The 22,922-nt window shown below is 53.1% G+C and overlaps 1 protein-coding gene across 3 annotated transcripts in view; it reads right to left on the bottom strand.

Annotated features, from left to right (window-relative positions):
* The window catches only part of FGD3 (FYVE, RhoGEF and PH domain containing 3), a 41,568-nt gene continuing 20,106 nt past the window's right edge, over positions 1,461–22,922 (bottom strand). For 2 of the 3 annotated variants that reach the window (XM_013966192.2, XM_018052496.1), the window contains 12 exons: positions 22,256–22,394; positions 21,652–21,710; positions 18,782–18,928; positions 18,363–18,455; positions 16,473–16,552; positions 15,226–15,256; positions 14,210–14,317; positions 12,772–12,834; positions 5,011–5,133; positions 4,556–4,696; positions 2,665–2,811; positions 1,461–2,393 (listed from right to left, as the gene is read on the bottom strand). In XM_013966192.2, the coding sequence (XP_013821646.1) occupies positions 2,148–2,393; positions 2,665–2,811; positions 4,556–4,696; positions 5,011–5,133; positions 12,772–12,834; positions 14,210–14,317; positions 15,226–15,256; positions 16,473–16,552; positions 18,363–18,455; positions 18,782–18,928; positions 21,652–21,710; positions 22,256–22,394 (1,377 nt within the window). In that variant the 3' untranslated portion in view covers positions 1,461–2,147. The remainder of the gene's footprint in view (positions 2,394–2,664; positions 2,812–4,555; positions 4,697–5,010; positions 5,134–12,771; positions 12,835–14,209; positions 14,318–15,225; positions 15,257–16,472; positions 16,553–18,362; positions 18,456–18,781; positions 18,929–21,651; positions 21,711–22,255; positions 22,395–22,922) is intronic. The other variant, XM_013966193.2, reaches the window with a different exon arrangement.

Raw genomic sequence — 22,922 nt, 5'->3', positions numbered from 1 at the left:
CTGCCCCTTGGCTCTCGCCTCCTGGAGCATCACCAAAAAAGACCCTGTGGAGACCCCATGACTAGGCCTTTTCTCCCCCAGGCTCCTTCTCCTCACTGTGTCTCACTGGTTCCTCCAGATTTTGGTGGCCCTGCCCTCAACTTAGGCACCCTCTCTGTAACCCTTCCCCATGTCCTGGTCAGGAGTGAGGCTTCCAGGGCAGAACCCACAGTGGCAGCCCTGGGTGAGGACCCCGAATAGGGGGCCCAGTCTTGACCCCTCAGACTGGCAGAGTGGTACCATGTCCAGTGGGTCAGTTCTGGCTGTGCACTTGGTCTGGAGCTGTGAGACTCTTGGGGGAGTCCTTTCTGTGACTCAGTTTCCTCAGCTGTTAAGTGGGAACATCTTGGGATTCAGGTAAGACGGGAGTGTTACAGAGCTGACCCTGAGAAGGAGCCCCACTAGGCGCCCTCGCTCCGAGGGAGAAGGGGCAGGACCAGTGGGGAGGGGCTGGCTGGTCCCTTCACTGCCTCTGACACCCGCCTTGGCTCCCTGGGTAGGACTTTGCTGTGTTTCCTTGAATAAGAGCACAGTTGGAAGGGCCTGGCCTCCCCTTCCCAGTGGGCAGGTTGCTGTTACCAAGCAGCATCAGAACACCTACTGCAGGGTGGGTGGGCTGTCACAGATGCAGGACTGAGGCCCAGGTATACAGCTGCTGCAGCATGCAGGCATCGCAGGGTGGGCATGCAGGGGATGGCGCTGACTCATGCATAAGCTCACCTGGGCCCTGCCCGCCTCACCTCTGTCTCTGCCTGTGCTCTCTCCTACCTCACCTGTACCTCACCGACCCTGTCTACCTTACCTATGGCCCACTGTCTCACTTGGGCTCTACTCACCTCACCTGGGCCCTGCCATTCCTCACCGGAGCCCAACCCCCACCTCACCCACGATCAGTCATCCATTTCTGGCTCTCCCAATGGCCCTCTCAGCCTCCAGGTAGGTGCCCTGCAACTCTGCCCACAACTGGGCAGTGACAGACATCCCTGCAGGGTGCCTTTTGGATGTTGGAGAGATGGGGTTCCCCAGGGACTGGATACCCCTCAGTCATCACTCCCTAAGTCCCTCAGCTCTCTCCCAAGGCTCTGGACCAAATAGACCTTCTTGTCGACTTTGTGAGTGCGCAGCACTCCACGATCCCATAGCTAAGTCTGGCTCCACCTGCTATAGGGGCAAACAGTCCTGTCCACCCCACTAGCATGAGCAGCAACACCGCAATTGTCCAGGCATGGCACCTTGCCTGAGGCCTCACCATCTGATGCCGCTGTATCCTGGGGCACCCACAGGAGTGTGACTTGCACCCTGAAGGCCTATATGGGGGTCCAGGCCCCAATTACTGGCTAAGCCCCTGTTACCCTCATTCTCCATCCAACCACCAGCAGGCCCACTGTGTGGAGACCCTGCCCCAAGGCTATATCCACCTGTTGGCTGCCAGCATTTATTTATTTATGCAGATAAGCACTGTCCACCACCCACCAGGGGAGGCAGGCACAAATCTCAGGGCCCCACACAATGCCTGTGTGGTCCCCCTGTAGTTTTGCAGCATGGTTATTCAGGAACGTACCACTCGCCCCCTTGCCATCTCCAAATGAAGTGGAAAACTACAATGCTGTGCCCAGTCTCTGGGAGCGGAAAGAGAAGAGAGGTGGAGTCCAGGGGCCAGGTCTGGTTCAGCTCGCATGGATGTAGACGGTGGGCAGTCACTGGGAGGGATGGCATGACTGCAGACATCCACCAGGTGTCCCTGGGCACCACCCATGAGCTCCTTCTGTCTTCCGGCATAGGTGACTGCTCATGGCCCACTCAGACAGACTTTACTTGACAGTCACCCTACGCCCTACTCTGGGCCACACGACGGGGCCTGCAGGCAGAAGCCCAGGTCTTTGAGAGACATGCTGGATGACATAGGCAGTTGGCTGCCCTTCTCTGGGCCTCATTTTTCTCCTCTCTGACATGGAGGAACTCTCCAGAGCAAAGTGCTGTGTGGCCCATTGGCCCCTCAGAGGTCCAGGTTCTCTTCATGCCCATGTGTGGCCTTGACACCGCCTCTCAGAAGAGCATAGGCCCTGCTGTGGTGGCTGTACAGTTAGGAGAGATGGCAGAGACTCAGCTCATGGGGCAGCTGGAGCCTGGGGCTGCTGGGCCCCCAGGCTGGCCTGGGATGAACGCCCATGGGCTGCTGAGCTGAGAGCCTCCAGCCACTGCTGCTGCAGCTCGGCAGACGGGGCGCTCAGGTACAAAGACTGCTGGGCCTGCTGCAGCTGGCACACGTGCCTGGCATCCAGTCTCTCTGCAGGCTCCAGCACACTCACCCTGCAGCCGGAGAGGGGGATGGCGTGGAGCAGCTGGCCATCCTGCTGAAAAGTAGAGGAGCATCAGCACCCTAGCTTCTGGAGTCCTGGCATCACTAAATACCACCTCCCACAAGTGGGCAGCAGAAGGGTGATTCTGGACAGTCAGGGAAACAGGCCCTAGGGTCACGTGAGCCATCATCCAAATGAAGTTGGTCCCAGGCAGCATGGCGCAGGCCTATATGGGCACGGGCCTGAGGCCAAGGGTCTGAGGTTCTGGTTGCCGAAGCAGGGTGAACCCCCATCCCCAGCGCGGCCCAGTGGACAGAGCACACACCTGGCTGCCTCCGTGGAGGTGCAGCACCAACTCTAGGGAGTCCGACTCAGAGATGGCAGCCCACGCCTTGCTCCATGCTGTGCCGCCATCTGACACCTGCAGGGGGCCGCAGAGCAGGCTGGGTGGGGGGTCCGCAGCGACTGGCTTCTGGGAACGCAGAGAACAAGTCAAGTGAGTCTCACTTGTAAGAGCTACTCTCCTGGGGAAGCATCAGGGCCAAGGCTCTGGGGGGAGAGAGGCAGGGCAGGAAGACAGACTGGACAAAGGCCTAGGCCCACCTGACTTTGCCCAGGGTCACTGCAAGGCCACTTGGGGTTGGGCTGGACCCTCTAGTGACTGAGACCACAAGAAAGATCAAAGACAGAAATAAAGGCAGAGCAGAGAACACTGGAACTGCAGGAAACCAGAATGTGGTGGCTTTCGGTGATTTATCTGTATACACACACACACACACACACACACACAGGTACACACCCCTCACACATACCACACACACACACACCCATACCACCCCCCAACACCCACACACACCTCACACACCACACACACACATTCATTCACATACACATCATGCATCATACACACCTTTCTCTCTCTTCTGACGTGTTTAGAGCAGTCATGGACACAACCCCTAGGTCATCAGAAAATCCCTCAGACACACCTGATAAAACCGGTTCCTGCTTGGACCTGGGACACGGGTCTCCCAGACACAGCATTTAAAATGCATGGATGAGAAGGCCGAGGGAGCTGTGCAAGGGGCCCCTCTCTCCTCTGTCGAGATAATACTTCACTCAGTTCTAATACACCGATGCACTTAACCTCTAAGACATACAGAGACTCTAACTAGGGCGCCAATCAGAGTCCTGACCCACCTGAATAACCTTCCCTAGAACCTTTATGAAGGGAAATGAACATTATAAATAGCTTTATATTTTTAATGCACAGAAGACCCCAATGTGCGGCTGGCCTTGAGAATCATGGACTATGTTATGTGGAGAGAATGGAAAAATGTACTTTTTTGGAAAGCCATATTTTCTTTTTTTCCAACTTTCCTGTTACTTCATCAAATAGGGACAGTGCCCTTCAAGGAGGGCCTGGAGGGCAGCAGCCATCTCCAGAGAACAGGAGGTGAGAAGGGGGCAGGTGTCCTCACTGACCCTGCCGCCCTGATGGCTTGGTCAAGGTGGGAGCAACATCTCACTTCAGCAGGGTCTCCAGGCCTACAATGAGGGTGACCGTGAGTGAAGATGAAATGTGTTCCCATCTGCTGTGGGCTGAACTGTCTGCCCTTAAACCCATATGTTGAAGCCCTAAGTGCCAACCCCGCCCCCGCCCCGCCCCCCCCCCCCCCCACACACACACAGTGAGACTGGAGATGAGGCTTCTAAGGACGTAATTAAGTTAAAATGAGGTTATATGTATGGGCTCCAATCCAATATGACCAGTGTCCTCACAGGTGAGATTAGGATACCCATAGAGAGAGCACCATGTGAAGACACAGAGAATAAGTCCATCAACAAACCAAAGAAAGAGACTGCAATTGAAACCAGCTTGCTGATCCCTTGATTTCAGAATTCCACCCTTAAGGACTATGATGAAATAAGTTTCTGTTGTTTAAGCTGCCCAGCCTGTGGTATTTGTTATTCAGCCTGAGCTGACTAATGCACCATCTAACTCCAGGGTGCAAATGATTCCCAAGCTCTTCAACCTATGAAGCTCAACAAGCACACAGGATATTTGGCATTCAGTTGCTAGCTGCCTGCAGTGGCCTATGGATCCAACTGAGCCTCATCAGTCCTGGTCCCAGGGAAGCCAACAGCTCTGGGGGCACCATCTGTCAAGGCTCCTGGGGCCTTGTGTCTGGAAGGCTCACCAGACCAAGCCCACCTACCTCTGTGCTCTGCTTGGGCTCCAGGGGCTCCTCAAGGCTGAGGCTCAAGTGGGCCACTGGCTGGGTCAGGAAACACTCTTTGCAGACACGGCTCTGCCTGCCATTCTCAGCCTTGAACTCAGAGCACTTTGCACAGATGACCTACAAGACAAGGGCACCTGTGACCCTACCACCCAGGGACAGAAGACTGTCCAGAAGGAGGCTGGAAGGGCCACAGTGACCAAGAGAGATGTGACATCATGTGGAGGGGAAGGGTTTGCCCATGAGCCAGGGGGATCAGGAGCCTTGTCCAGCAGGCAGAGGCCCCAAGGCTGGACCCTTTTGGGCCTCCAGGCCCTGCCTTCTTACTCAGAGGGTCCAGAATCCAGGGGGTCTTTGTGCATGGAAAGAAGATTGGGAGGAGGAATGAAGCACATGGAGGTCCCAACAGTTGGCCTCCTCCCGCCTGGACTCACCGCCCCACACAGCTTGCAGTGGTGTTTCCTTTTGGTGATGGAGTTGAAGGTCTCACCACAGCTGCTGCAACCCTGCTTCTCCTTGTCACGTCTGGTCTTAGAGGACCCTCTCCTGGGCTCAGACTGTTGGAGGCAAACCGCTGCAGTCAGCTTCCCAGCACGTGTGGAGTGGCAGCTGTGTGACACACAGGCAACGCACATGCGGGGCAAGAAAGCTGGACGTGCAGAAGGGAATTAAGCAGGAGCCACGTTGGCCATGGCCCCCTGTTCAGCTTCGCTCCCCAGAAGCTGCCCTGCTATCACACAGAGTGAAATTCCAAGAGGATCAGGAACTCTATGCTTGGAATGACTTGGCCCTCCACAAAGGTCAGTGACGTAACCCTGCTGTGTCTGCAGAGATAACAACCGGAACCCACACCAGGGGAAATGGTGGCTGCTCTGCACCAAAGTCCAGACGCCGAGGACCCGGGTGTCTGCACCCAGCATCCGGCCAGGTGGCCCTTGCTTCCACACTCTTATCCTTCACTGGGCCCCAGAGGGTGATGCCTGCACTCGCCCACCCAACACGTGTGAGAGCGCTCTCCTGGGGTGGAGGAGTAGGGTCATGGGGCTGGACTCCCCTCTCTGTCTCCTCTGATGCTGCCTGAATTTCCCACAAAGGAGGGCACTGATGAGTCTTTTCAACAAGAGAAGAGAAACAACAGGAAGTCATGAAACATAATGTGGTGTGTGTTCAGAGAGGTTAAAATACCTTTAAGACAAGTCACAAGAACACACTATAAAATCCTTTTACTTTTGTTTTGTTTAACGTATAAACAAGCTGTTTTGTGTAAGGTTTCTCAAAAAGATTTATAAGAACCACATCAAAGTCCTTGGAGCCAAGAGGAATTGGGAGTGGCAGGCAGCAGTGGGAGAGAGGTTTTCATTTTCTTCTATCACTTTACTTTTTTCTTAAAAGTATTTATACCTTTTATGGTATGCATCTATTTACAAATTTTCAAGAATCTGATGCAGTTTAAAACTAAGGAACAGGTACATAAATCATGCCTGGGAGGTAGATGTCAAGGTGGCTTATCGGAAGATTAAAGGTGTTGAGGTCTATAGCTAAGGGAAACAAGCAAATAGCAAAATAACACACAGTAGCATATGATGTTTATACCAAAAAGGGTACATGCATGAAAAACAGACTGGAAGGAAGCACACCCTGATGATCCTATTGGCTGTTTGGGGTAGAGTTACTCTTATCTGACTCTCTCATCTGGATTGTTTCAATTGTTCACCAGAACAGCTTGTGAAAGAAGAAGAAAACCAAAAAACATATAGAAAGCAAATCAGTCACTCACCGACCAGCACCCCCAACACCCCCACCCCCCACCTCACATTCCCATCGAGGACTGTGTCCCCTCTGCACTATGAACAGAAGTTTGAGAGCTGGTGTGGTCTGCTCTGGCCACCTAGCCCCTGGCCATAGTGACATCAGTTGTGTCTAGGACCCCAGCCCCATCTGATGCAATGGCTTGGGAGGCGAGTGGGAGGCAGGCAGGAGTGAGGGAGGGAGGGGCACTGACCATGCAGTGAGGCTTGGATGGGGGCTCAGAAGGGTTGTCTGTTTAGGTTTCCCCAGCTGGTTAGCAAGGGTGCAAGTTAGGCGAAACTCCCAGAGCCCTGCCCCGCCCCTCCTCAGCCGTGGGACCCTGCATGAGTCACTTTTCCTCTCCAAGCCTGGCTTCCTCATCCGTAGAGTGGAGTAAGTGACAAAGCACAGAGCTGAAGTTGCTCCAGACGGCTGAGGCAGGGCTCGCTGCCCGTTATTTCTACTTCGGTGTGTCCAAAACTTCTATAATAAAAATCTGAACAAAATAAGCTAGAAATAGATTTAATATAAACTCTGCAAACTTAAGGAGAAAGAGATGCACTGGTCAGGGGTGAGGAGACAGAAAGGAGGGGCTTGTGCTGAATTGTGTCCCCCAGAAGTCATAGTTTGCAGTTCTAATCCCCAGCACCTTGGAATGTGACTGTAGTTGGAGAGGGCCTTGAAAAAGGTGATTAAAGTAAAATGAGGTCACTTGGGTAGGCCTTAATCCAACATAACTGGTGTCCTTATAAGAAGAGGAGATTAGGACATGGACACGCTCAGAGGCAAGACTATGTGAAGACACAGGGGAAAGATGGCTATCTATATGCCAAAGAGAGATGCCTGTAAACAAGAAAAGAAGACTGTCACTCATTATCCAGTTATATAAGGGTTAGACACAAGCACTGCAGTCATGACAGTGCGGCCAGAATGAAAATACAAGAGGAGACATTCTGTGTGCTGGATAAACAGGCCCCAAGATAGATGCACGTCTCAGAAAGAATTTCTAAGACCCCAGATTCTTGTATCTTCCCATGCACAGAAAAACACCAAAAGTGTAACTTGAGATATGTGTTCTTTATGATTAGCAGTCATCTTTTACTAGGATGGATGTCTGACTACATGTATGTCCTAGCCAAAAAAAAATCCATTCATATCCTGGCTCCTCCCCCCCCTCTTAGAATCAGTTTCTCAGAGTTGTCTGCTGGGCTACAGTCTTCAGTAAGACCCTGAATAAAACTTAAATTCAACTCTTAAGTTGTATGTTTTTCTTTAAGGCGACAGGCCTCAGGAGAAACCAGCCCTGCCAACACCTTGATCCTGGATTTGCAGCCTTCAGAACTGTGAGCGAATAAGTGTCTGCGGTGCTTTGTTAAGCAGCCTGAGCACCGGCCTATGCTCCCCAGCTCTGCTGCCTCTGCTCATAGTCCCCACTGTGGGCCCCACCACCGTGAGGCCAGCTCCGGCCACCTGGTACTAGGAGCCCTGAGACAGCTGGTGCCTCTGAGCGTCACAGGAACACTTATTCCACCCAAGACCTCCCCGCTTCTCCTCCATCTCATGACCCCTAGCCCCGTGGACACTGGGTTTAAGATGTCCCCCTCTCAGTTTATTCCATGCAGCTCAGGACCTCAGAGCTCTGTGGGTGGAGAACGGGTGGCACAGACCCAACAAGCAACACTGATGCTCCCCACAGCCACACGTCTCACCCAAGGCCACCCTGCCATCGACACGGGCTGCCAGCCACACTGTAGCCCTGAGACACATTTGTCTGCCCCACTCGGGGTTCTTTCCTTGGAGACCATCTCCAGAACTGCTAGGGCTCAGACAAGAGGAGAGAAGGGAGGGGCCATCCCCGGGTCTGCAGCAGCTCCAGCAGCCCCAGCCCTCCACCAATCTTCATGGCGACCCTGTCATTCCCATTTTCCAGGTGAGGACACCAAGGGCACTTGGGATGGGAGTGGTCAGAGGTAGGGTGGCTGGATCCACTGGCTTGCCTTCAAGCCCTGACGTGTGCCATAGAACCTCGGCTCTCCAGACCCTGAAAACAGCACTGCACAATCGCAGAGAACACCAGAGGACCAAAGGGGCTTCCGGGGTATCCCTGAGGGCCAGGGCTGGCCCACAAGATGGAGGAGAGACTGTAGTGGGCCAGAGGTGTATGGCCATGAGCTCGGCCTGTGAAGGTCACCAGGACAGCAGGGACCCTGTCCTGGCCAAAGGGACAGAGGGCAGTTCCCAGAGCAGGGCATCTTGGGGCTGGGGCTCGGCTGAGCAACCCTCCTGGCTTCCTTTGTCAGGCGGCAGCTCAGTGCTCAGACACGGTTCAGGCTAGGTACCAGCTCCCTCCATGCTGAGGACTATAAGCCACTGTGGCCCACCACTGATACACTACCCCACACAGTTCCCAACACCGAAAGTTGGTGACCAGGTGGCTGGGGTGAGCCCACCTGTGTTGTTGGGGACAGGTCTTCTTGGCCAACCATACTTCCTGTTTGGATGAGAATACAGAATAGGCCAACAAAAGGGAGAGGCTTAGATTTTCTCTCTGGGTGTGGAGACATTGGAAAGGCTGGGCCAAGTCTAACCGGGGAGATGTGGAACTGTGGCTTTCTCCAGTAACAGCCAAGTGACTCCACCCGCAGCACTCCAAATAAGCAAGTGTGGGCCTGGGAGGAGGTATGTGCCAGGGCCTGTTTCACTAAGCATTTTCTCTTCAGCAGATTCAATTATAAAGCAGGGAAGCAGGAGGAAAATTCAGGTTAAGAAGTGGGTCCCAAAAAGTGGTCCTGACAACCAGTACCAGAAGACAGAGCCACACAGTTACCATCTGTCCTGAAGGGTGTGGACATAGGCCTATGTCTTAGGCCCTGCCCAGTGAGGCCCAGGCCCTCTTCCTCTCATGGGCAGCTCTGTCCCAGGGCCCTGGAGGGTGGGTTGCACTAAATCTGTGCATGCTGAGGAGAGGGTGGCAGGGGTGGGGCCTTCCTCGGCATCGTGGAGGGGTCCATGTGTGGTCACGGTGGGTCGGGGACTCTGACATTTCTGTGCTTCTGAGAAGAGAGATGTAACTTTTACAGAACAGGGAAGTCTTGGGTTTCTGCAAGGCCCCCTTGCAAAACTTCCTGGTTTAGCTTCTCTTAGGAAAGATGGCTTGTGGAAACTGTGGGTCTGAGGACAACACCAGGAAATCAAACCAGCAAACCAAGAGTGAAGTTACATTTCCTCTCCAAAAGCTGACATCTGGCATGTTATAGCAAAGATCGCTCTTTCTAGTGTCAGAATTAAAACCCGCTTTTGGGTGCTTTCTGCAAATATCCACTGAGTATGTCTTGGACTCGCCTTATATAACAGGAGCTTCACTGAGTTGCCCTGGGTCTGCTAAAATCTGTGCTCTCCGGAGACACAAATGAGAAAAACCATGGCCAGGCCACCTGTGCTGGGGCCAGAGCTACGAGTCTGTTGCTAACAGATGTCTGTCTATTGTAGGGCCCCAGCCTGGCTCGGGGTGGGTAAACGGACTGGGACAAGGAGGCCTGAACTTGAACTGTGATCTCAAGCGTCTGCGACTCAGAGATGCTGCAGAGCCCTGAGAAGGCTGAGCCCCCAGGTGGGAGAAAGAGGGGTGGCCTGCTCATCCACTGACTCGCTGTCACTGCCCAGCAGGTCTGCAGCCTGGCCTAGACGGACCCCTGGACTGGGCTGAGGCCCTGACCCTCAGGGGCTCCCAGTTACCTCTTCACCTATAAAAGGAGTTGGGCAACCAGTTGGAGGGGCACCCAAGTGGCCAACAGGCATCTGACATAGTTTCTCTCTCTCTTCTTCCTATCCAGGAGAAGGTAAGGGTGGAGCGTGAGGAATTGCCCAAGGCCTCATATCAGGACCCACTCACAGGTTAAAACATTAAACATGTGGCCTTCAGGTCCTTCCAGCTAGAAGATTCTCCGGTGGGCACTGCCTGCCCTGTGTGCCAGCCACAACTCCTGCTTCTCTCTCCCTGCCTTGGCACTGGATCCTCCTCAGTGCCCCTCCCTGACCATGCAGCCTGCAGCCATTCCACTTCTCCTGGCATCCCAGGGCTGAGGCCTGCTATGGACTCGCCCAACAAAGAATGGGGGTTGCTCATGGCTCCTGATGCCCTGTAGCCCACCCCAGGCCGAGGGTTAGATGCCAGAGGGCCCTGCATGGGGTCCCGCTCAGCTCCCCTGCAGAGGCAGGGAGAGGCAGCGCTTTATGCACAGGGCCGCACAGAGGCTGTCAGAGACCCCTGGCCAAGGGACCCAGGGGCCAACGGACCCAGGGGCCAACTGGAAAACTGCAGAGGCCCCATCTGTCAGTTCTCTCTGGTCAGTTACACAGAGGAAGCCTGAATGTGCGGACTGCTTTTCATGACATTCCTAGACGTTACTGAAAGGAGCCCCATAGCACAGTGCAAGCCTTACATGTATAGTTTTGTGATTCATAAAGCTGATAATGGGCTGCTTCATGAGGGAAACACTTGTCAGTAATCCTGGGGTCAGCTGTGAAGGCCTCACAGATGAGATCTTGGGGTAGAGTGGACGTAATTGAGGCATTCTGTACAGAGGGGGCAGCAGGTACACAGGCCCTGGGACATGGCTAAGTGAGGGGGACCAGGGCATGGTCAGGGAGGGTGGGCTGGAAAGAAGGCAAGGCGAGACAGGGTCACGATGCAGGAAGCCCCTCAGGGAGTTTGAAGGGCTGTGATAAGACCATCTCTCCCCTACTGACTATGTGGCTTTTAGATTTCCTGATTTTGAGTTCAAACAAATGAGCACAGGCTGCTTTTGACCCCCACAGCATACTGTGTGGCAGAAGTATCACTCAAATAAGGGGGTTCCCTTCCTCTCAATTGGTCCCTGAACCCCATCCTGCTCTAGAAAAACTATATCTTTCCCTCAGAGCCCAAGAACTTCTCAAGGTTTTCCCAGTGCCTGCAATCCAAGACATGTCAGGTCAGGGGTCATGTGTGACCTGGCAAAGCCTCTGCTCCTGTAACAGAGCCGGGGGTCACCCCTTCTGTTCTGGGGCCTCAGCAGGGGCTCAGTGCTATCAATGCATGGATGTTGTGGGAGGAGGAGATTAGTTTTCTTACTGAAAATCTAAGTCAGGACAGGAACACTTACTCCCCATGACAAGCTAGGCAGCCATCCCTCCCTCTGCTGCTGTCCCAGGCAAGTCCAGTCACACCACGAAGTGTGGAGCCGAAGGCTAGGTCTCCTCACCTGTCAAGCCCATTTCTGCTTCCTAAAATGAGCTGTCCTTCACAACCGCCAACCCAGGATGGCGGTAATGACCAGCAGGGTGGCCCTTATAGCCAGGAAAGAGAAGCTCTAGAAGCTGGTGCTAAATTCAGGCAGACTTTGCTGTCTGACTGGGGTGCACCTGCCCCCAAGGGAATGGTCCCAATAAGGGTGTGAGAAAGAGAAGTGGGGGAGGGAAGGAGAGGCAGGCATGGGGGAGAGAAGGTGGGGACAGTACTGACCCACCCACAGGAGATGTTCCTTTCTAGGAGCAAATACCCTGTTAGGTGTCAGGCTGGGCCTCAGGCCCCCACTCATTCTTTTGAGCCTGGAAAACTGAGGAATAGGGCCAGGTGGGGCTAATGGTAAAGAATCTGCCTGGAGATTCTGGTTCAATCCTTGGGTTGGGAAGATCCCCTGGAGAAGGAAACGGCCACCCACTCTGGTATTCTTGCCTGGAAAATCCTATGGACAGAGGAGCCTGGCGGGCTACCGTCCATAGGGTCACAAAGAGTCAGACACGACTGAGCATGCACACACAAGGGCAAAGCGAGGGTGCCCAGGAGAATCCCCTCTCAGGATGCAGGGTACAGACCTCCCTGGTAGTCTAGGGTTATAACTGTCATCGGACTTGATGACAATTAGGCCCAGTGGTTAATAATGATGCTCCCCTGTATTGCATACTCACTGCATGTGAGGCACACACGTTTGCCCTCCTGCTTAATCTCCCAACCAACAGAGCGGGCGGGACTCAGGCATAGTCCCATGGCCTGGCCCTGTCAGAGTGGGGACAAGGACACAGGCTGTCCCTGGACACAGCATCTTTGCCCACACTGATTGAGCATCCCGAGGGCCAGGCACCACCTTGATGCACATTCATCCGGGGCTATTCTATTCACAGTAAAGAGCACAAGTCTTCAGAAGGTCTTAGCTGTGTAACCTCCACCCACCCCAAAAAATGGACATTTGGGTCCCAGCAGGCTTACCCCAGGCCTTTCCCGACAGGCCCCAGAGGTCATCACTGTAAGGACCCAGGTCTCATGGAGTAGGGGGAAGGCTTACTCCTAAGGACTCACCCTCAGGTCACCCTGATCTGACCCCAACTTCCACCTCCCACCCATGCCAACAGCTGAGGGGGTCACTCACCCCTGAAGCTCCCCCTCCACTGTTGGCTGGCACTGCGGGCACCTCGGAGATGGGGCTCATCATCTGGAAGGGACAGAGACAGCTGGCATGAGCAGAGGTCCCATGGCCACATGCTGACATCCAGTGTGATACTGGAACACCACCAATTCTTCCGTCTGATCACAGCGTCAGGAGAAAGACTGTTGGGGCCTAGCATTTGCTGTGATTTTGACAATCAGCCCCTCCCTGGCCTGGCTGAGGACTGAAGGCATCCCAGGAGAGTTATCATCTCCCAGCTGGGGGTGGGGGAAGGTGGGCAGGTATGAAGCTTCTCAAGGCCCATTGGGCCTGGCTGGCTGCATCACACCACGTGAGGGGCCCTGGGTTCTAGCTCCTCCCTCAGCATCCATGGAGAGCTCAGTGCCCTGTGGTCAGGCTCTGCCTCTGCATCGACTTTAATAGCAGGTATGGGGTGGGGCAAGGGGATCCTGTTTTCAGGTCACCTCTCTTCAAGCTAGGAGACAGCGCTTTTCTTGCCTGGGTATGACACAAAGTTTTCTTCCAAAACAGTCCAAAAAGCAGACAAAATGGAGATTTGATGCAAATATTAAAGTGGATAATGAGGTGGCCTGTGGGCCACAGGGAGGACCAACCAGGCCTGGTGTCTGGGACTCAGAGCTGTTGAGCCAGTCTGGGCTGGGCATCAGGGATGTCTCTGAGGACCTTCACCATGAAGTCATGTTTGGTTGTGCCCACACAGAGAGTCCCTTGGACTGCAAGGAGATCCAACCAGTCCATTCTGAAGGAGATCAGTCCTGGGTGTTCATTGGAAGGACTGATGCTAGAGCTGAAACTCCAATACTTTGGCCACCTCATGCAAAGAGTTGACTCATTGGAAAAGACTCTGATGCTGGGAGGGATTGGGGGCAGGAGGAGAAGGGGACGACAGAAGATGAGATGGCTGGATGGCATCACTGACTCGATGGACGTGAGTCTGAGTGAACTCCAGGAGATGGTGATGGACAGGGAGGCCTGGCGTGCTGCAGTTCATGGGGTCGCAAAGAGTTGGACACGACTGAGTGACTGAACTGAACTGAACTGAACTGAACACAGAGGGGATGGCCAAGGCCTAGGGCCACCTATCTGGCCGTGGGTGGGGATCCTGCTTCCCTGCTCCCCCCAGGCCTGGGGATGACTCCCCATTGGGAGGAAGCCACCCCTGCTGATACGATCACAGCCCCTAGTGCACATGAGAGGACAGCGGATCATGTAGCAGCTTCATCCAGCCCTGTCTTTCCCTCCCTCCATTCTGAGTGCTGACGACACCTGCAGGGAGCAGGGGTCCTCACATGGATGCTCAGTAAAGGTGAACACGAGGAGAGTGTGGGGACCAGCTTCCCTCCCAGATACCAGTCCTTGTGGAAAGGGTCTAGGTCACCCAACTGGTGCTAGCTCTCACAGGGGATTCTGGAGTGAGGGGGGAATTCTCATCCTGGCTGAAGGAGCCACTGAAGGCCTTGAAAGTCTGGCTGTTCTGCTTGTGCTTCTCAATGGTGGCTTGAATGACCTGAAACAGAACCACAAAGAACAAGGGCCTTCAGAGAGCATTCCAGGAAGGTCAGGACAGGGCACTATGGCCATTGCCTTTTCCCCTGACCAACAGCCTCACATTTCGGCAATAGCCCCCCATAAGGTGAGGAAACAAGGCTCAGGGAGGTAACCAGTGACTCCAGTTCCCATGGATCCCAATGCCACCCCACATGCAGCGCTCCAAGCCAAAAGCAGACACTCTCTGGGAACATTTTGTATGGATTTGAGGCTGTGTTCCCATTTCTTGCAACTGCATTACCATCTAGTATCCGTTTGAATTTCCTTTTTCTCTTCTCACTCAGATTTCTCTTCTATGAATTTTGTGAGCCACACTTCACTAATGGTTAGCATTTGGCCTGGTGGTGGTCTGCCCACCCTGCTCACTGCCTTGGTCTTCACACTGCCTTGGCCCTCCTGACTGATGTCCCCTCCATGGCCAGCTCTGAGCTGAGCCTGCTCTGGCTGCCCCATGATGCTGCCTGGCCTGTCACTGGAAGTGCAGACTCCATCCTGGAAGTCAAACTGCTCTTTCCACACAATGCATCGCTCCTGCCAGCCATGGAGAGAAAGGTGGCACAGACCCACCTTCAAACTGCCAGCCAGTAGAGATTCTCCCCGGGGAGAAGGCACCTCCCTGCATTCCTACTTCCAGGCCTTTACGTTTATTTGTTTACTGAGGAGGAGCCCCAGATAAGAGAATGGATTCAAAGTTTTGTGGAGTCTGAAGGTACTTAGAAGCTTGGTCAGTCCATCGCTTCAAGGTGGATAGATGGATGGGCAACACCTGAAGGGCCACAGGGCCATCCCATCCCTTGCTCCAGAATAAATGACTATGCTGCTCAAGAATTTGGTCATTTGGTGACTTTAAAACTTTAGGAGCTTTACCTGAATCCATTCTTTCTTCTCTTCTTCCGTCCTAAAAAAGCCAAAACAGTATTTTATTAATTTTGTCTTGAAAGTGAAAGACTCAGTCTTGTCAAACTCTTTGCAACCCCATGGGCTGTAGCCTACCAGGCTCCTCCATCCATGGGATTTTCCAGGCAAGAGCACTGGAGTGGGTTTCCATTTCCTTCTCCAGGGGAGCTTCCTGACTCAGGGATCAAACCTGGGTCTCCCACATTGTAGGTAGACGCTTTACCATCTGAGCCACCAGGGAAGTCCTAATTTTGTCTTAGATACTGACTATAAACCATCGACTCCTCTCAGCTCTGCAGCAAATGCCTGAGCTGCTCACTGCCTGGAAGTACAATTCAAGGCTTGGAAGAGTGGCTCTGGGACAATGAGGCCAGTATCACCAAGTGCAGTCAGGTTGAGTGTGACCAAGTGGAGTTAGGTACGGCCATGTGGGTTCAGGACAGTTCAGGTGTGCCCAGACGAAGTCAGGTGTGACTATATGTGGTTAAGCTTGGTATGCAGAGCCCTCTGCAGTGGATATAAATCAACACCTCCCTGGGCCACAGTGGGTCATAGATGGGCTCTCCCATGTACTGCTGCAAGTCAGAGAGAGCCTGGCACCATCTTACAAGGTAGTGTGATAATAGCCACCAAAATTTAAAGTGGGTGTGCTACCGTTCGGCCAGCAATTCCACTTCAAGAATCTGTCAGATGTACATAACAACACATCTGTACAAAGCTTGGTTCATGGACACTGCTTGCAGCACCATTTGCATCAACAAGACCCCAGAGGAGCCTAGATGCCCATCAGTGGGAACCAGCCAATGACCATACTGGAAAATTATCCTACTTTAGAAAATGATCATCATATATGGGATAATTTCTGATAAATTAAGTGAAAAAAGCAAGATGCAGAACAAACTAGACAGAAAATGGTCATCTGTGATTAAAAAAAAAAATAGATACATGTATGTATGTATGGGGACAAAAATTCCAGAAGGATACTTTAGAGATGGTTAAAAATGTCTGCTGGGGGTGGGATACAGGAGGTGGGTAGAGGCCTAATTTTCACTGACTTCCCCTTAGTACTGTTAACATTTTAAACCACAAATAAGCCAGTTAAATGAATAAATAAAAACACATCAAAAGGTTATCCAGTTTAGAAAGGGAAGCCATCTGCTAAAATTTCAGGTCAAACACATTCACACAGCAGCAGATACCAAGGCAGCTGACCCTACCGAGTTTGTAGCTCCAGGGATCTTTTCTTTCCAGTTATGATGAATGTGTGGGCTGCACTTGACTTGACGATATCCTGCACCTAAAGGCATACAACCAAGGACAAAACAAAAACAGTGTGTCACTTAGCAGGTCCTGGACTGTGGGCTCACACTGTCACTCAGACTTGGAGAGTTTTCCCTGAGAAGGGGGCAGAGGGGACCCAGAGGGTCTGCAGGGAAGGTGTCCAGCTTAGGGTCATGGTTGCTGCTGGAGACTGTATGAGTCAGTCCATGGTGGAGGGCGGACCACTAACCTGCCCAGGCAGGGCTAGGACCACTCATCCACTGTTCTTGGAACTGTGCCGGCCAAATGTGTCTGTTCTTGGGGTTTCCCAGGAAGTCAGTGCCAGTGCCTTTCCCCACAGGGTACCCCCAGACACTCCTGACACACAGGATGGAAATCTTAGAAGAGCCAGGAGGATCCCCACTTCTCTGCAGGGGTTTCTGAGGCCCCATAGGAAATAGATGGAGAAACAGTGGAAACAGTGTCAGACTTTATTTTGGGGGTCTCCAAAATCACTGCAGATGGTGACTGCAGCCATGAAATTAAAAGACGCTTACTCCTTGGAAGGAAAGTTATGACCAACCTAGATAGCATATTCAAAAGCAGAGACATTACTTTGCCAACTAAGGTCCATCTAGTCAAGGCTATGGTTTTTCTGGTAGTCATGTATGGATGTGAGAGTTGGACTGTGAAGAAGGCTGAGTGCCGAAGAATTGATGCTTTTGAAATGTGGTGTTGGAGAAGACTCTTGAGAGTCCCTTGGACTGCAAGGAGATCCAACCAGTCCATTCTGAAAGAGATCAACCCTAGGATTTCTTTGGAAGGAATGATGCTAAAGCTGAAACTCCAGTACTTTGGACACCTCATGCGAAGAGTTGACTCATTGGAAAAGACTTTGATGCTGGGAGGGATTGGGGGCAGGAGGAGAAGGGGACGACCAAGGATGAGATGCCTGGATGGCATCACTGACTCGATGGACGCGAGTCTGAGTGAACTCCGGGAGCTGGTGATGGACAGGAAGGCCTGGCGTGCTGCGATTCATGGGATTGCAGAGAGTTGGACACGACTGAGCGACTGAACTGAACTGAATGGGCAGGTACCTTGGATCGAGGGTCATCTGCAACAAGGAGCCATCCTTCATCTCCTAGACCCCTCATTCCTTCAGCTGGATGTGGCCCACAGGCAGGCCACCATCAGAAGGGATTTTTTTTTTTTTATATCACTAGCAAATCTTTACTTTTCAGAATAACTAAGTACTTTGATTTAGCTAGCATTTTTGGAGTGCCTGTTAATTCAAAGTACTCCCCCACAGGAGAAGGGGGACTGATTCCAGCTCCAGTAGCCCCATAGCATAAGACACAGATGGACTCAAGGAAGAGGGACGGCAAGAACAACAGGCTGTCTGGATTTGGGGTACAGATGTCAGCAGAACCTCATCCAGGTTCCAGATTTGTGCAGGAGTGGAGGGAGCATAGGACCAAGGACCAAAGAACAGACAGGATGGGCACCCCATCTGTATTCACCTCAAGCTTCCCTTAGAGTCTGTAAAGAGGACCCTGAGTGCTGGGGACAGGAGACAGCCTGGTCCTGCCATGGCTCTTCAGCCTGCCAACATGAAGCCTACACGTGCTGGCAGGTAGGCCAAGCGGAGGGGCCGGGATCCTGCCCACTCAGTCCAGGATGCCAGGACTCAAGAGATGTTCCTGCATGCCTGGATCAGGACAGAAGCAAGGCTCAGAGAAACAGGCAGATGACCAGTCGCACAGCAGTGAGTGGGTAGCACCCTGTGTCCCTACACCTGCTCGGTGCTTTCCCAGAAACAGATTGTGTGGGAGGGGCTCACCCACCTGGAGGCCGGAAATGTCCATCTTCTCCCGGACGCTGAACTTCTGGCCCATAAGCCGCAGTTTGGGCACACAGTAAAGGATCATGCTGTTGAACTGCGATAGGGACGGGCAGGCACGCGATGAGGGGTGTCTGACCCCAGAGAGGAGCACCCTAGGGAGGAGGTGGGGCGTGGCCCTGGCGGTGGTGGACAGGGTTGGGTGGGGCTGGGCTGAATGTGGGCGTGGCGAGGGCATGCTAGGGGGTGGGCTGAGGGTGTGGCTTAGCTGCTGGGCGTGGCTTTGCCGCTGGTTGGGTCTGGGCTGGGTGAGGGTGTGGCTGAGTGACCTGGTGGGCCAGGACTCTGCGTCTGGGCTGGGTGAGGCGTGCAGCTGGGTTGGGCAGGAGTGGACAGGGCTGGTGTGATTGGATGGGGGCTCACCAGGAAGAGGTGGCGGTCCTGGGTGGTGCCATTCTTGGCTGACAGCTTCTGGATGTGGCCCTCCTTGATCAGCTCATTCGCAGGGTTGACGATGTCCTCCTCCCCACCCAGTCTCTCGTACACTTCCAAAAGCTTGTGCATTTTCTCCTAAGAGAGACACAGGGCTCAGGCAGCTGCACAACCACAGGGACTGGAGGCCTGCCAGGGCTGGGGACCCAGAGATGAGTGGAACCCTGGCCTGCAAGTGTGGACCAGAACCAAGATGGTACCATGAGCCTGTGTACAACCAGATGTGAGGGGAAATACGGGTGACACTCAAGTTGGGCACTGAAGAACATAAGTTCACCTCGCATATTATTAATAACTATTCAATTATAACAGCTGCTAGCACCATTGCTATGGGCCCTGCCCTGTTCTACACATAGTGTATTTAATACGCATGGTGTATTTAACCTAATTCTAGCACGGGTTCTATGAGGCAGATCCCATTATTATCCTCAACCTTTAGACAGAGAAACTGAGACACAGAGAAATTAAGTAAATTGCTGGAGGTGCTTCAGCTAGAGAACTGGGACTGGCTCCCTTGGCCTCCACACTGCATGCCAGCGCCTTCTGTGGGGAGGCAGTGAAGGCCTTGGGTCAGAGGAGATATGCTGGGCCCCTCTTGTGTTTTAGCCTTACTGGCTTTCTTGCTCCACCCTCAGATGGCCCAGGGCCATGATAAGACCAGACCTCTGCCTAGCCTCAGGTCATCTCCCTCTGGCCTCAAGACTGGTTGTGTGGTCATATGATCAACCAGCTCCCCTGGGGTATGAGGGGAGAGGATAGGCAGTTCATTGTTCCAGCTCTGGGCTGAGAGGCGCCTAAGCCAGGAATGAAGGAATGAACGCAGCAAAAGGCAGAGCTGAGCCTAAGGAACATTAACCCAGAAACAAGGAGAATGGATCCACGATGCTACAGCAGCCACTGCCCTTGGATCTGACCAGTCTGAATCTGCACGCCCTGGAAGCAGGCTGGTTTAGTTGGCCCTTCTGTCTCTGGTATGGAAACAGGTGGTAAATATGGACATGGGAGCAGAAAGGGGACCCCAGCCTAGAGATTAAGCAGGAACAGACAAGGCAGGACCAAAGGGCCTGTGTGTCCTGGAGGTTGGGGCAGGCAGATGGCCTGTTGGAGAGCTTGTGTGTATACCTGGGAGGGAATGGCAGGTCAGGAGGGCTCTGAACAGAGAGTGACAAAATAAGCAACCCGTAGAAGGCTCTAAGCAGAGAAAGGTGGATCAGAGTCCAGGGAGACTGGTGGGGAGGCTGCAGTGGTGGTCCAAGATGAGGAGATTACAGATAGATAGGGGGAAGCATGAAGAGGCTCCTGTGAGCACACACTGATAAACCGTCCCCTGTGCCTGAGTAGAGCCCCCAGACTATCACAGAGGCCTCACCAGACTTGGAGTGAGAACTGCCACGTGGTGAATATGGTATAGTGTGACAGGAGTCCATCCCATGCCCCTCAGAGATGTAGGCCCACAGCGGCTCCTCCAAAGGTCCACGGGCTCTATGTGACCTCATGACCATGGAGTTCCATGAAGCAGTACTTTCTCCTCCATTAGATTTAGTATTGGGGAGAAAGAGACGGGAAATTAGATTTAAAAGGATCTAGAGTGAAATGTTGCCTGTTTCGGTTGCTGTGGGTACCCCCAAAGCAGACCCAATGCTGGGGAAAGTCAGGGAGGAGGACATAGGACATGGATCACACACAAGAGCTGCCCCAAAATAGGCTGCCCACCTCTCATTTCTCGCTGTTGAGAGATGTGGGGTCAAAGAAATATTTCCCTTTCTTTCTCCTCTCAAAAAACAGCAGTGCCCATGTGAAAGTAAATAGGTACCAGGACTGAGGGAACCAGGGCTGGATAGAGACTGTGGCAGCCTGGAGAGCCGGCTCACTGAGAAGATACCTCATCTCATCCCAGGTTGAAGTGTGGCCCTGGGGCTTTCAGAGTTTTCTGGTAAAGCCAAGAATTTGGATTCTCCTGTAAAATGCTCTGATCTAAAATTCTGGGTAAGGACTTAGAAATTCTTACACCATGTCCAGGCAGTGTGCAGACCAAACAAGGGCTGGGATGGAACAATGCCAGCTGGGTCAAAAGGTGTTGGTATGAGCTAGGAGGCCTCCCCGTCTGCAGACCCCATTGCTCAGAGGTATTAGATCAACAAGAGGACACCTTCAGGCTGTATTTGGAGATGGGGCCTTTGGTAGATGATTAAGTTTAGATGAGGTCATGGTCATGGGGTGGGAGAGGGGATCATGATGAGATTACAGCCCTAATAAGAGAGACATCAGAGAACTTGCTCTTTCTTTTTGCCATGTGAGGACAGTGAGAAGGTGGCTGTCTACAAGCCAGGAATCAGATCCATCAGCACCTTGATCTTGGACTTCCAGCCTCCAGAATAGTTAGGGTAAACGTCTGCTGTTTAAGCTGTCTAGTCTACAATACTTTGTTATAGCAGCCCCAGCTGACAGAACTTGAATGAATGAATGAACAATCAAATGAGTGATGCTAACACTGAGAAGTAACACTGAACTGTACTAGGTCTTGTTCTGAGTACTTTATGTAGTGTGATTTGATCCCACGATCCCCAAGGAGACAAGTTTTGTCAGTGACCTCATTTTACAAATGGGGAAACTGAGGCACAGGGTACTATTAACTAGCAATCATCAAGCTAGGGGCAGGCCTGTATAGCTCTCAGCAGAGCCTCTGTCTTCCTGGGGGCAGGTGGGTGAGAGTGCATAGTGATGATGCTTGGCCCACCCTGTGCTTGCCCTGCTCTAAACTGCTGGTTCCTCAGGCATCTTCTGGGAATGCCCACACTCACCATTTTCCGAATGGCAGCGTTGGAGTGGTTGGCAGCTGTGGAGATGAGCTCCAAGGACCCTGCAGAAAGACGCCAGAATTTAGCTACAGGGCACCGGGTGGCTCCGCAGGTCTTCACCCCATGAGGCTGAGCGCCAGGCTCTGCCCCGAGCCTGTCCTTTCCCATGGCTGTACCAGGTGCTCATGAGAACTGGCCCAGGGTGGGGCAGTGCAAACTTGCAGATGTGTCCCATTTGCTGGGGGTCTTCCAAGGCTGGCGTCCCATTCCCCTGTGCAGATCCTGCGCCCTGCTGCCCACCAGCTGCCCGTGCACCAGGCACAGCCTTGCCAGTCCCACAAGGTCCTCCATGAGCCCTAAGCTCTGCCAGCACTTAGCAGTTCCCTCCACAGGAATATCATCCTCTCCTCATACTGCAGTGGGGGCAGGGGAGGTTTTCCCTTACACTCACTCAGTCACTTCCTGTTTAGGGGTCAGTTGGAACTCTTTCCTTCTCTGTCTCTGTCTCTCTGTCTCTGCCTCTTTGTCTCTATCTTTCTGCTTGTTTGTCTCTCTCAACGTGGGTTTTCAGCAGGAGCCCCAACTCCCACCGCCCAGGCCAGCTCACTCTCTGCATCCTTCCAGTCTGGGGCATCCTCTGGGAGCCTCTTCAGATAGTCCTTGAGCAGCAGCTCATAGCGGGGGACCCTCTGCACGGGCTCCAGCATGTGGTGCTGCAGGGTCAGGTTTCCGCACATCTCCTGCTTCTGTGGGATAGATAGAGGAGGTGTGGGGCACCCATGGGCAGGCACGTGGCTGCCAGGCACACTCCACACTTCCAGCTTTTGCAGCCCCCAGAAGGCTGCCTGGAGTACCCACAATCAACTGACTGCAGGCCACATCTTACACAGAGGAAACTGAGGCTTGAAGAGGTTGAACAATGGAGTGAGGAGCTGCACCCCAGGCAGGCTTGCTCTAGGCCTGCACCCCAGGCAGGCCTGCTCCAGTGTTGGCATTTTTATATACATCCTCGTTGGAGACTGTTCTGTGTGGACAGCTGGGAGGGCCCAGCTGTAAGTGAGCGGGTGAGGGTGTAGGGGTGGCAGGTAAAAGGGGAGAAAGAAGCCCTCAGAATCAGAGGGGATGCTGAGAGATGCAGGCAGATCCAGGACTCTATACTAAGAAGTCATGAGTGATCTGATTACAGTGGGATCTGAGGAAAACCCAGAAAGTTATCAAGGGGCCACCCCAAATCTGAACCTGTCCTTCAAAGCCTTAGCACAGAGGGCTCAGTG

The sequence above is a fragment of the Capra hircus genome, chromosome 8 (assembly GCF_001704415.2).
Source record: "Capra hircus breed San Clemente chromosome 8, ASM170441v1, whole genome shotgun sequence".
In the NCBI taxonomy this organism is placed as follows: Eukaryota; Metazoa; Chordata; class Mammalia; order Artiodactyla; family Bovidae; genus Capra; species Capra hircus.
The sequence above is the reverse complement of the archived record's forward strand: the minus strand, read 5'-3'. Positions and strand labels throughout refer to the sequence as shown.